The sequence below is a fragment of the Hylobates moloch genome, unplaced genomic scaffold (assembly GCF_009828535.3).
Source record: "Hylobates moloch isolate HMO894 unplaced genomic scaffold, HMol_V3 SCAFFOLD_1228, whole genome shotgun sequence".
NCBI lineage: Eukaryota > Metazoa > Chordata > Mammalia > Primates > Hylobatidae > Hylobates > Hylobates moloch.
In genome coordinates this window covers 246-12,655 of record NW_026653503.1, presented here as the reverse complement: position 1 = coordinate 12,655, position 12,410 = coordinate 246, and the positions used below count along the sequence as shown (strand labels likewise).

At 46.6% G+C, this 12,410-nt stretch overlaps 1 protein-coding gene across 3 annotated transcripts; it reads left to right on the top strand.

Annotated features, from left to right (window-relative positions):
* Window positions 1-11,857, top strand: LOC116464666 (succinate dehydrogenase [ubiquinone] flavoprotein subunit, mitochondrial-like). Of its 3 annotated transcripts, XR_004246980.2 has the most exons (7): window positions 7-32; window positions 3,405-3,516; window positions 3,751-3,881; window positions 5,659-5,772; window positions 7,680-7,801; window positions 8,540-8,653; window positions 9,551-11,857. XR_004246980.2 is itself a non-coding variant. In XM_032147926.2 (6 exons), the coding sequence occupies exons 1-5, from the start codon at window positions 24-26 to the stop codon at window positions 7,764-7,766; spliced, it is 453 nt and encodes a 150-aa protein (XP_032003817.1). In that variant the 5' UTR covers window positions 7-23; the 3' UTR covers window positions 7,767-7,801; window positions 9,551-11,852. The 3 variants fall into 3 exon arrangements, 2 of the variants coding, with proteins under 2 accessions (XP_032003816.1, XP_032003817.1); XM_032147926.2 differs by lacking the exon at window positions 8,540-8,653 and having other exon boundaries at window positions 9,551-11,852; XM_032147925.2 differs by lacking the exons at window positions 8,540-8,653; window positions 9,551-11,857 and having other exon boundaries at window positions 1-32; window positions 7,680-8,028.
* Window positions 11,858-12,410: the final 553 nt, after the last annotated feature.

Sequence of the window (12,410 nt, the reverse complement as noted above, 5' to 3'; positions counted from 1 at the left end):
GAACATCGGAACTGCGACTCAGCATGCAGAAGGTAAGAGCCTGGACTCGCTCGGGAGTGAGCAAGCTGGCTGCATACCTGGCCCTGCACTGGTTTCGTTTTCTTAAAAATAGATTTAGGGGGATGCAGGTGCAGTTTTGTGTGGATGTACTGTGAGGTGGTGGGAGTCTGGGCTTTTCATGTACCTGTCACCCAAGTTGTGTATGTTGTACCCAGCAGGTAATTGCTTATCCCCACCCCTCCCGCTTTTTGGAGCCCCCAGTCTCTGTTAGTCCACTCTGTGTGTCTATGTGTACTCACCGTTCAGCTCCCACTTCCAAGTGAGAATGTGTGACACTTGACCTTCTGAGTCACTTCACTTAGGATAGTGACCTCCTGTTCCATCCATGTGGCTGCAGAAGACATGATTGCGTTCTTTTTTTATGGCTGAGTAGTATTTCATGGTACATATGTACCACATTTTCTTTATCTGGTCGTCCATTGATGGGCACTTAGGTTGATTCCATGACTTTGCTATTGTGACTAGTGCTGCGATAAACATACGAGGCTGCACCAGTATCTGGAGGTAAACAGCAGTAGGACATACTCCCCACTATATCAAGAGTGTGAAAGAGACCAGAAGTGCACTTCTTTTCCACATAGAAGGTCAGCAGGCTAGGGCAGAATTAGTGACCGCTTAGCATCCAGGACAGCCTCCTGTGGTTCACTCGTGTGTGCTTGGGCGTGACCTCCGTGCCCTGACCATCGCTGGCTGTCATGGATGAATCACAGCGTGGAGGAGAGGGAACCACAGGACTGCCGGAGGAGCTCAGTCCCCAGGAGGGTAGCTTTCTCTTAGAGGTTTCCTGGAGTTCAACACAACCCTGGTGCTTACATCTCAGGCCCAGATATTGATCATGGTATCATGCGTGGCTTCCAGCAGCTCGGAAATGTCTTTAAGCTGGGCCTGTTGCTGCCCCTAAATATACTCGGAAGAGAGGGAGAGTGGGCAGCGGGTGGAAAGTGATCTGTGCAGCCTGTGCTGCTGGGAGTCGGTCCAGTAGGGCCGTCTGTGATGATGGAAATGTTGAGTGTTTGCCGTCCAGTATAGCAGCCATTAGCCACAGGGGGCTGTGGAGAACCTGATATATAGTCAGTCTAAGAAACTGAATTCCTCTAATAACAAGGATTCTTGTCCAAGAATGAGATCTCTTGTCTACTATTTGCAAGAATTTCTGCATATTTTCTAAAAAGAAGTCCATTGCTTTAGTCCTATTCTGAAAGGCATTTGGTGTTAGACACAAGAGAACAGGTTCGCTGCTGACATTTTCAGAGGCTTGTGCCCTTCAGTCTTCAAGTGAGGCTGGGCTTGAGGGAGGCTTTGTGGAACGGTGAGAAGAACAGCGTGACTAAGGCACAGAAGGCGAGTGATGCCCTGCAGTACTTTTGTAGGATTGGAGGCCAGCTGGGAAAGAAGGAACCATTGCATTAGAGAATGGGAACACGCCTTAGGATATAGAAATGGCAAATCTGAGATAGTTTGAAGTGAGAATACTAGAAGTGTTCCCACCAAACAAGGTGTGTCTTGGTGCCTGCTGTATCCCAGGCTCCGTGAGATGCTGGAGTCGCACTGAACAAACAGAGCTTCCTGTGCTTGTGGAAATGTGTTTCATTGGGGAAGGGATGTTTCTGCTGACTTTGGATATTAATAGTAACAATCAAAAAAAGAAATGAGGTAAATTGTTGGAAACAGGCCCCCAAATGTGGCCATAAACTGGCCCCAAAACTGGCCATAAACAAAATCTCTGCAGCACTGTGACATGCTCGTGATGGCCATGACGCCCACGCCAGAAGGTTGTGGGTTTACCGGAATGAGGGCAAGGAACACCTGGCCCACCCAGAGCAGAAAACCTCTTACGGCGTTCTTAAACCACAAACAATAGCATGAGCCATCTGTGCCTTAAGGACATGCTCCTGCTGCAGATAACTAGCCAGACCCATCCCTTTATTTCAGCCTGTCTCTTTATTTCCTGTAAGGAATGCTTTTAGTAAGTCTTATCACTGTCTTGCTGTCAATAAATACGTGGGTAAATCTCTGTTCAAGGCTCTCAGCTCTGAAGGCTGTGAGACCCCTGATTTCCCACTCCACACGCTATATTTCTGCGTGTGTGTCTTTAATTCCTCTAGTGCCGCTGGGTTAGGGTTCCACGACCCAGCTGGTCTCAGCAGTAAATATTGAAAAGGAATAGATACAAATGTCATTATTTACAGGTATAATTTCCAAAAAATTTCCAGAGAATAAACTGAAAAACTAACAGAAACAAAACAAGAATGTAGTAAGGTGTATGGATAAGAGATTTGTATCTAAAAATCAGTAGCTTTGCAATGTGTCAGCAGTAATCTGCTCAGACATCAGTAAATATCTCATTCACATTTCAAAAAAAGAAATTGAAAATGTCTGAAATAATGTAACCAGAAATACGAAAAAAGGACATGAAAACGTGGCTGCTAATGGTCATGAAAGAACGTAATACTAGAGTCTGAGATGCAGTTTTTTTCATTTGTTCTTCCTGAAAAACCATTAGGTTGATGTGCATTGCAGTGTTACGATTATGTATGAGTCTCAGGAAGGTCAGATGAAATGTCCAGATTAAACCATGGAGGTGCGTTGGTAGAGGAAGAGACAGTTAGGGTCAGTGGAGCAAAGCACAGTGAGAGGGAGAAGCAAGGAGGAGGAGGGATCACGGAGGTGGTGCCTGTCTGTCCCACAGGAAGCAAAAGCTGACACCCAGTTCCCAGCATACCTACAGTAAACTTCAGGTCCACTGCATAGCACGTTTCTCACCACAGTAAAACTATGAAGGAACTCAGTGTACAAGGAGCTTCTACAAAATAGGCAGAAGACAGTAGCCAGATGGGCCAAGGGCCCCAGCCACCCACGCCCCTCCCTCTCCTTGAAGACCTTCCTCTCCAACCCCACCATCACCAGGGCTCTGCTCAGCTCCTCCTAGTGTGTGTCACCACAGGGCTGCTGGCTCATGTCACGTTGACCACCAGACCCCACGTCAGGAGTCCTGCCAGGGGTGTAGGGAGGCAGCGCTGCCTGGTTGGCCACGGAGCCGTATGGAACATGGTGCCTCACAGGCAGTCTGCTTGGAGTCCTGGACCCTGGCTGTATCCTACTGGAAAGGATGTGTGTGGGTCTAAGATGTGTATGTAATAGAAACATTACATTTATTTATTCAGAAGCTTTAGTCAAAACTTCATTTATAAGTTCAGAGTAATAAACTCATAGTCTGAATTTCCCAATTTTTCTGTTTAATTTACATAAAATGAAATGCAAAACAACAGGTCTAAAAGTTAAGTAGTTCTTGGTATGGCTGCTTCTATGGATTAAAAGTTTACAAATAATATTTTGTGCCACAGTCAATGCAAAATCATGCTGCCGTGTTCCGTGTGGGAAGCGTGTTGCAAGAAGGTTGTGGGAAAATCAGCAAGCTCTACAGAGACCTGAAGCACCTGAAGACGTTCAACCGGGGTGAGCAGACAGCGAGCTCTGTGCACACTGTTGGGCCCTGCCTTCTGCAGGGTGGGCTGGTGTCTGTCCCGTCAGTGCTGACTTAGTTCTGTGCTTGCTGTCTGGATGGGTCCTGGTCCTCAGCTATAAAGCCGCAACCAGTGACTCCATGGACTAGCAGGCCCAGGCTGACAGCTCGGAGGGCCCATGTGACTGGGTCCTGCCTGCCCCTGATGGAACTTTTTGTGTCCCCAGGAATGGTCTGGAACACGGACCTGGTGGAGACCCTGGAGCTGCAGAACCTGATGCTGTGTGCGCTGCAGACCATCTACGGAGCAGAGGCACGGAAGGAGTCACGGGGCGCGCACGCCAGGGAAGACTACAAGGTGCGCCTTCTCGCCACGCCCACCTGCACCTGCCTTTTCCTCCCACCTGGTGGGACTCAGCCCCACCCCTGCATTTTCTCTGCATTTTATTTCGTTTCCCCAAAAGTAAATCCAAAAAATGCCTTTTTCCCCCCGGTAACTTTGATCCCTGGGTTCTCGCCATCTTCTGGATCACTGTGACCTTTTCCTTGCTTTGGGTCAGCGTCCACTGATGCCAGCAGTGGCATCTCCAAGCCAATGTGCTTTGCTGTTAGAAGGCCAAGGTTAGAAGTGCAGCCAGAGTGGCATGACCAGGAAATAAATGCCAGTTTATTAAATAATGAGTAAGCCACTGTTTCAGACCTGCCCTGTGGTTTGGAAAAGGTATTATAGAGGCTGCCCTGTGGTCACTTGTTCTTCAGATGAACTGATTTTTATGCAGAACACACGTGTTGGATTCTGCCCGTAAGAGTTTTTCACATATGATAGCAAAAAGTGACGGAAAGGGAGACTTGGGGTGCAAATGCAAGTTCAGGATAAACCACATCAGCAAAAGGACAAAGGCTCCAAAAGGCAGGCACACAGGCTGGTTCAGGACTGTGTGTGGGTGGCTGTTGGCAGCCTTTCCAGTCAGCTGAACATGGTGAATGGGAAAATCATTTTTATTCACCACGAAATTTTACTGATTTACCCTTCACTAGAATATGCTGATGTCTGTGATCACTGCTCAGAACTTGCTCTTGTCTCCTTGTACATATTAAGAGTTTCCTGCAAAGTATATGAATCCGTGTTTGCCAGAATACAGAATAATAATAAATTAATTATTTTTGTTTTTGTTTTTTTGAGATGGAGTCTCCCTGTCCCCCAGGCTGGAGTGCAGAGGCACGATCTCAGCTCACTGCAACCTCTGCCTCCCAGGTTCAAGTGATTCTCCTGCCTCAGCCTCCCAAGCGGCTGGGATTACAGACACATGCCACCATGCCTAATTTTGTATTTTCAGTAGAGACGGGGTTTCACCATGTTGGCCGGGCTGGTCTCAAACTCCTGACGTCAAGTGAACCACCCACCTCGGCCTCCCAAAGTGCTAGGATTATAGGCATGAGCCACTGTGCCCGGCCAGTAGCGTAAATTTAGTTGGTCACAGCGAGTTTTAATTAGAATAGAAGCCAGGTGCAGTGGCTCCCACCTGTAATCCCAGCATTTGGGAGGCTGAGGCAGGCAGATCACTTGAGCCCAGAGTTCTAGACCAGCCTGGGCAGCATGGTGAAACCTGCCTCTACAAAAATTGAAAAATGAGCCAGGTGTGGTGGTAAGCGACGCGCCTGAAGTACCAGCTGCTCAGGAGGCTGAGGCGAGATGATTGAGCCTGGGAAGTCAAGGCTCCGGCGAGCTGTGATCACACCACTGCACTCCAGCCCAGGTGACATAGCGAGACCCTGTCTCAAAAGAAAAAAAAAAATTTTTTAATAGAAACAGGCTGAAAGAAAAGATTGAGGTAGTCTCCTAGTGCATGAAGCAAAAAGACAAAGTATTTGATAAACTCTTAGGTACATAAAGGATGTCTAAGGGAACACGTGGACATGGATTACTCTGGACTCGCTGCTGGCTGCACACCCCCTGGCCAGCCATGTGGCCTCCGTGGGTTCTGAACATGTTGATGGTGCCAACCTCCTGGGCTGAAGTGGAAATGGAATGAGTTCTAGGGCATCTGTCTCTTAGATCATTTTAATGTTTGCTGTGTTTTTTCTGTATTGCTGTGTTAGAGTAATGAGAAATATGATGGTGTTTCTGGCCTCAGGTGCGGATTGATGAGTACGATTACTCCAAGCCCATCCAGGGGCAACAGAAGAAGCCCTTTGAGGAGCACTGGAGGAAGCACACCCTGTCCTATGTGGACGTCAGCACTGGGAAGGTCAGTGTGGAGCTCGTTCTCACCACAGCCCAACACCCACACGGCCCCGCCCAGGTCTGCGGGCTGGCCTTGCTGATGGTGAACGGGGAGGAGCAGGCCAGATTTAAATCAACTCCTGATGGATTTGAGGCACCACTGAAAAAGGCACTCTGACAGCAGTCAGGCTTCGGGCTGGAGACAGAATCCAGTACCTGCAGGTGGTTCAGAGGAGCGTTAAGGAAGGGTTGCTCCGTGGTGTGGGCCAGATGGAAGTCACTGGGCAGGAGCAAGCGTCCAAGGCCTGGTGGCAGGGGAGGAGATGATTGTGGACCTAGCAAGAAAGTCAGCATCTGTCGGGTGGACACACAGCCACTACCAGAAACCAGTCCCACGCCAAGGGAGCCCAGAAGAGACCCCTCCCCTCTCCTCCCATGGGCTGGGCCAACTGGAAGCATCTGCAGGGGAGCTGAGGGGATGTGGTGCAGCCATTAGCATCCCCTGGGCACTGAGCAAGCAGAGAAGGGCAGAAATTGAGGCGGGGTTGGGGGTGAGCCGCATCCTGGGAACAGCCAGCCGAGGGTGTGGTAGGGGGTCACAGCCTTGTTCCACACAAGCACCGTTCACCCGTGTGGCATTTCCTCTGGGCGTTAAGATTCAGAAATAATGAAGATAGAAAGCTTTTACCCTTAGGCTTTTCATAGCTGTAAGAGAGAGTTGTATAATCACTTAGCTGTGTCTGTGGAAGTTACCATTGGACTCTCACTATCATCTAGTGTGTCTGTGGAAGTTACCATTAGACTCTCACTATCATCTAGTGTGTCTGTGATTCAGGCAGTAGGTCATTTTCAGGATTTATCATGAAGGCCATTTCCTGATAGTGTATAGAAATCACATTTCACTCGCCTAGCACAAGTCTATTTTTAATGTTTCCGGGTTTGGGTTTTTTGTTTTGTTTTTGTTTCTCTGAGATAGAGTCTCATCTCTGTTGTCCAGGCTGAAACGTGGTGCCTCGATCTCATCTCACTGCAGCCTCAACCTCCTCCGGGCTCAGGTGATCCTCGCACCTCAGCCTCCCAGGCACATGCCACCATGCCTGGCTAATTTTTGTATGTTTTGTAGAGGGGAGTTTTTCACCACGTTGCCCAGGCTAGTCTTGAACTCCTGAGCTCAAGTGATCCACCTGTCTTGGCCTCCCCAACAGGCATGAACCAACACGCCCAGCCAGTTTTACTGATTTTTCAAGAAATACATCTTTTAGAAAATACAAAGAGATTGAAATAAGCTCACTAACCAGAGACGACCCATTCTTTGTATATGTGCCTACCTTTTCCTGTGTGTGCATATTTAATACACAGCTTGAGTATTCCTTCTCTGAAATCCTTGGGACCAGAAGTGTTTTGGATTTCAGGCTTGTTCAGACTTTGGAATATTTGCATTATACTTACTGTCTGAGCATCCCTAATCAGAAGATCTGACTCCATAGCACATTTCTTTTGAATGTCATGCTGGTGCTCAGAAAGTTCCAGATTTTGGAGAATTTCAGATTTTTGGATTAGGGATGTTCAACCTATATAAATACTTACTTTGAAGTAGAAAAACTGGAAGTAGATAGTTTAAACATAAAGTGTCTTGGTATAGACAAGGGTTCTCCCACTTTTCATGATGGGAGCATTTTTGCAAAGCACTGAGAATCTGGTACAGTGTCATTTTCGTTGCTCTGTTCCACTCTGCAGATCTGCCGTCATTTACAGTCCCCTGTTGTGCATGTAGATCATTTTTGAATTTGTTATTGGAAAATACTGCAGCAAATACTGTTAAGTTCCCATGCTGTAAATCTACTTTTATAGTTAAAATTTTTCAAAAGGAACACAAGAGATGGTTTTCTGTACATTTTTGTGCTTAACTTACCACTGACTCTTCTTTTCAAGGTCACTCTGGAATATAGACCCGTAATCGACAAAACTTTGAACGAGGCTGACTGTGCCACTGTCCCCCCAGCCATTCGCTCCTACTGATGAGACAAGATGCGGTGATGACAGAATCAGCCTTTGTAATTATGTATAATAGCTCATGCATGTGTCCATGTCATAACTGTCTTCATGCACTTCTGTGCTCCAGGGAAGAAGGAGTACATTGAAGGGAGATTGGCACCCAGTGGCTGGGAGCTTGCCAGGAACCCAGTGGCCAGGGAGTGTGGCACTTACCTTTGTCCCTTGCTTCATTCTTCTGAGATGATAAAACTGGGCACAGCTCTTAAATAAAACATAAATGAACAAACTTTCTTTTATTTCCAAATCCATTTAAAATATTTTACTGTTATGATTTTAGTCATATTTGTTGACCTAAAAATCAAATGTAATAATCTTTGTATTCTGTTACATCAAAATCCAGATATGTTCTTGTAGTTTATTTTTTTTCTTTTTCTTTTTTTTTTTTTGAGACAGGATCGGTGCAGTGGTGCAGTCTCAGCTCAGTGCAGCCTCAAACTCCTGGGCAGCTCAGGTGATCTTCCTGACTCAGCCTTCTGAGCAATTGGGGCTACAGGTGTGCACCACCATGCCCAGCTCATTTATTTTGTAATTGTAGGGACAGGGTCTCACTGTGTTGCCTAAGCTGGTCTCAAACTCCTGGGCTCAAGTGATCCTCCCTCCTTGGCCTCCCGAAGTGCTGGAATTATAGGCGTGAACCACCATGCCTGGCCTTGTTGTAATTTATTTCTAAGTTCAAATTAATGTTGGTGCCTGAGAGTGAATGGAGAAAACTAACATTTCCTCCTTTTTCTTGGCAGATGGTTTACTAGGTGAATGTGTCCTCGATTATTCAAATCAGGGGTCCCCAATTCCCCAGGCCACAGATTGTTACCAGTCCATGGCCTGTTAGGAACCAGGCCGCACAGTAGGAGGTGAGCAGCGGGCCAGTGAGCATTACTGTGTGAGCTCCGCCTCCATCAGATCAGTGGTGGCATTAGATTCTCATAGGAGTGGAACCCTGTTGTGAACTGCGCATGCAAAGGATCTAGGTTATGTGCTGCTTATGAGAATCTAATGCTGCTGATCTGAGGTGGAACCATTTCATCTCCAAACCATCCCCACACTTGTCCGTGGAAAAAGCGTCTTCCATGAAACCAGTCCCTGGTGCCAACAAGGTTAGGGACTGCCAGTTTAAATAACCAAATACTAAAAGAACTGGCATAGAAGTAAATGGGCTGCTGCTTTATTTTTAGACTGTTCTTTTTAGAGAACAATGACAATTATTTCCAAGTTTGTCATTAGAAAATAATATTAGGTTGGTGCAAAAGTAATTGCGGTTTTTGCCATTACTTTCAATGGTAAAAGCCACAATTACTGTTGCACCAACTTAATATGATAAATTTGTTCCTTAAAGTGTATTTTTGGTAAGAAAAACCTTTTGTTTCTCCTACTATTAATTTTTTGTTTTTTTCTTGGTAGAGACAGAGTCTGGCCGTGCTGCCCAGGCTGGAGTGCAGTGGTGTGATCTCGGCTCACTGCAACCTCCACCTCCCGGGCTCCAGCAATCCTCCCACCTCGGCCTCCCAAGGAGCTGAGAGTACAGGCGTGAGCCACCATGCCTGGTTAATTTTTATATTTTTTACAGAGATGGGGTTTCACCATCTTGCCTAGGCTGGTCTCAAACTCCTGGGCTCAAGCAGTCCTCCTGCCTTAGCCTCCCAGAGTATTGGGATTATAGGTGTGAGCCACTGCCAGAAAAACTTTTCCTAAGGCAAGGCAGGTTTTACATTATATTTAGATTTTTTTTTTAATGATGTCTTTTTTGGCAGTGCACAGCCAGAGAACAACACATCACACACAGGAAACAGTTGTGCTCGTGTGACTGGGGCCTTAGCACTAGGAAGGAGTGGACTCTTGGCACACGCAGCAGCTTGAATAAATCTGAAAGTCACTACGCTGCATAAGAGAAGTCAAATAAAAAAGCGCATGCTGTGTACAGAGTGTGTCGAGAATGCCTCCTACGTGACAGAAAGCAGATCCGTGGTTCCCTGCAGACTGGCAGGAGCAGATTCCAAAGGCACAGGAAGAAGCTTGTGGGTAGAGTGAGTTCGTTACCTTCTGCGCACTGCACCACAAAAAAGCTGGTCATAAAAATGTGAACCAAAAACAAAGGTGAAACTAGGATAAGATTTCTCACCTGTGTGATTTGTAAATGTGCAGGTTTGCCATCGTGCTTTGCTTATGAAGCTGTGGAGTACGAGGACTCTCATATGTCACTGTTGAATGCAGAACGTTGCAGCCTCATGGAAGAGGATTTGGCAGCGTCTAACAAAAGTATGTGGCATTTGCCCCTTGACTCAGCAATTCTAGAATCTGCCTAAAAAAAACTAGCAAAAAAATGAAAGGACTTTAGGCACAGAGTTCTTTTCACAGCCTGAATGTGTTTGCAGCCAAGTTCTTCACTGTGGCATTTGTAAAACTGGAAACAATCAAAATGTCCATCAGTAGGGGATTAGGAACATTAATTCGTACAGTGGGGAACTCAGTACCAGAAGGAGGAATGAGGAATGCCTATGGATAAGGGCAGAGTACATATCATATAATGCAAATATATATTTGCTTTTTCTTAAAACAATACAAAGATAAAAAACTAAAGTGGTTGCTGTGGAGGACAGGGGTCAGTGGTGGAAGTGAGACCGAAATAGACTCTGAAGTAATATCTGGACTTTGAAATTGTAAGTGTTTTACATATTACCAAACTAAGTTTTAAGATAGTCCCTAAAATTGAAAGAATAGTATCTGAAATGAATGAATGTAAATTCCTTGGATTGTATTCTACAGGCGCCAACCCTGAGATCAAAATTTGGAAGGTGGCCCTGAGCAGCAGCTGAAGGGAAGCAGGAGGTGAGACAAGAAAGAGGTGGCAGCACGGGGCGTCCGGGAGCCGCGTCCCATGTGGACAGCAGGGCCCGTGCTCACTGAGGGAGCTGGTGTGTTCCTTCACCAGCCCACGCTCCACAGGCTCAGGACGGTCAATTCTGGGCACCCCTGGCCTGCTCCAGGACGTGCTTCTGCCACCAGAGAAAGCCCCTAGGCAGCGTCCCAGGTGCTGGTGGTGTCAGAATCCAGTTCGAGTCTGAGGAGTGACCTGGGGCTGGCTGGGCTAGGCAGCAGCATGGGGTTCTGCCGCCCAACTGCACATCAGGCTGGTGACAGTCACACTGCCTATTACTTCATGTGTCATCAGAGCATGGCTAGAACACAGCACTTCAAGTATGCAGAGTTAGTGAGCCATAGTCTAAAGACAGAGCCACTAAATCCTAAATTTCAATCCATCATCTCCTTGTTACTTGTCTTATTGGTATTAATCCTTTGAAATTATCTGGGGTGGGAGTTAAAGCTAATAACTAATTATGTTAATGCTAAAAATAAGATTTTTCTGGCCAGGTGCGGTGGCTCATGCCTGTAATCCCAGCACTTTGGGAGGCCGAGGCGGGCGGATCACCTGAGGCCAGGAGTTTGAGACCAGCCTGGCCAACATGGTGAAACCCCATCTCTACTAAAATTCAAAAATTAGCTGGACATGGTGGCAGCTGCCTGTAATCCCAGCTATTAGGGAGGCTGAGGCAGGAGAATCGCTTGAATCAGGAGGCGGAGGTTGCAGTGAGCTGAGATTGTGCCACTGCACTCCAGCCTGGGCAACAGGAACAAAACTCCATCTCAAAAAATAAAAAAAGATTTTTCTGAGAAAAAGGTGTAAAACCATATACTAAATTTGAAATAGAAATATAAGCGTGAACTCTCTTGTTCTTTTCACATAGACACATTTCCTAGCTCTGTCCCAGTAGCAGTAGACACATCAAGCACCTAGACTTGGTCTCTAATACATGAAAACCATGAATTCATAGTGATGGTTTCAAAGCCAAAACCAACCAACCAAACACATGTAATTGGTCACTCTTGGAGGAACCTAGGGCACTAACTCCTAACACTGGGAATGGACACTTGAAGGACGATCAGCGACTATCCTGCCTTCTCTCTACAAATTGCAATTCAGATAAACCTTGTTGATTAGGGAAAGTTCTTTACATAAGAAATCCTGCAAATAAGTGAGTAAAGAATGACAGTTTAAGAATTGTCCCAGCCTGGCCAACTAGAGAAACCCCATCTCTAACAATACAAAAAATCAGCCAGGCATGATGGTGGGTGCCTATAATCCCAGTTACTTGGGAGGCTGAGGCAGGAGAGTCGCTTGAACCCGGGAGGCAGAGGTTTGTAGTGAGCCGAGAGTGCGCCATTGCACTCCAGCCTGGGCAACAAGAGTGAGACTCTGTCTCAAAAAAAAAAAAAAAAAAAATTGTCAAATTGCCACCCCTAATGCCATGGTTCTCTAACCTGTGTAACAGGATCACCTGGAGGGACCCCACCCCAGACCTTCCGATTCAGTCCTGGGGGGACCCTACCCCAGAGCTTCTGATTCAGTCCTGGGGGGACCCTACCCCAGATCTTCCGATTCAGTCCTGGTTCGGCCTGAGTATTTGCATTTCTAACATGTCCAGGGACCACAGCTTGAAAACCTCCATGGCAGACATGTAATGGGATGACGTGGTCCAATAAATGAAGGAAAAATAACAGGTGGCAACCTCAGGCAGCTTCATCCCAACCAATAAGAAAGTAAATCCTTTCGTA

Coding starts and splice junctions, on each gene's coding strand:
- LOC116464666 (XM_032147926.2), top strand. Junction 3,517..3,750: donor CCTGAAGACGTTCAACCGGG/GTGAGCAGACAG, acceptor TTGTGTCCCCAG/GAATGGTCTGGAACACGGAC. Junction 5,773..7,679: donor TGGACGTCAGCACTGGGAAG/GTCAGTGTGGAG, acceptor CTTCTTTTCAAG/GTCACTCTGGAATATAGACC.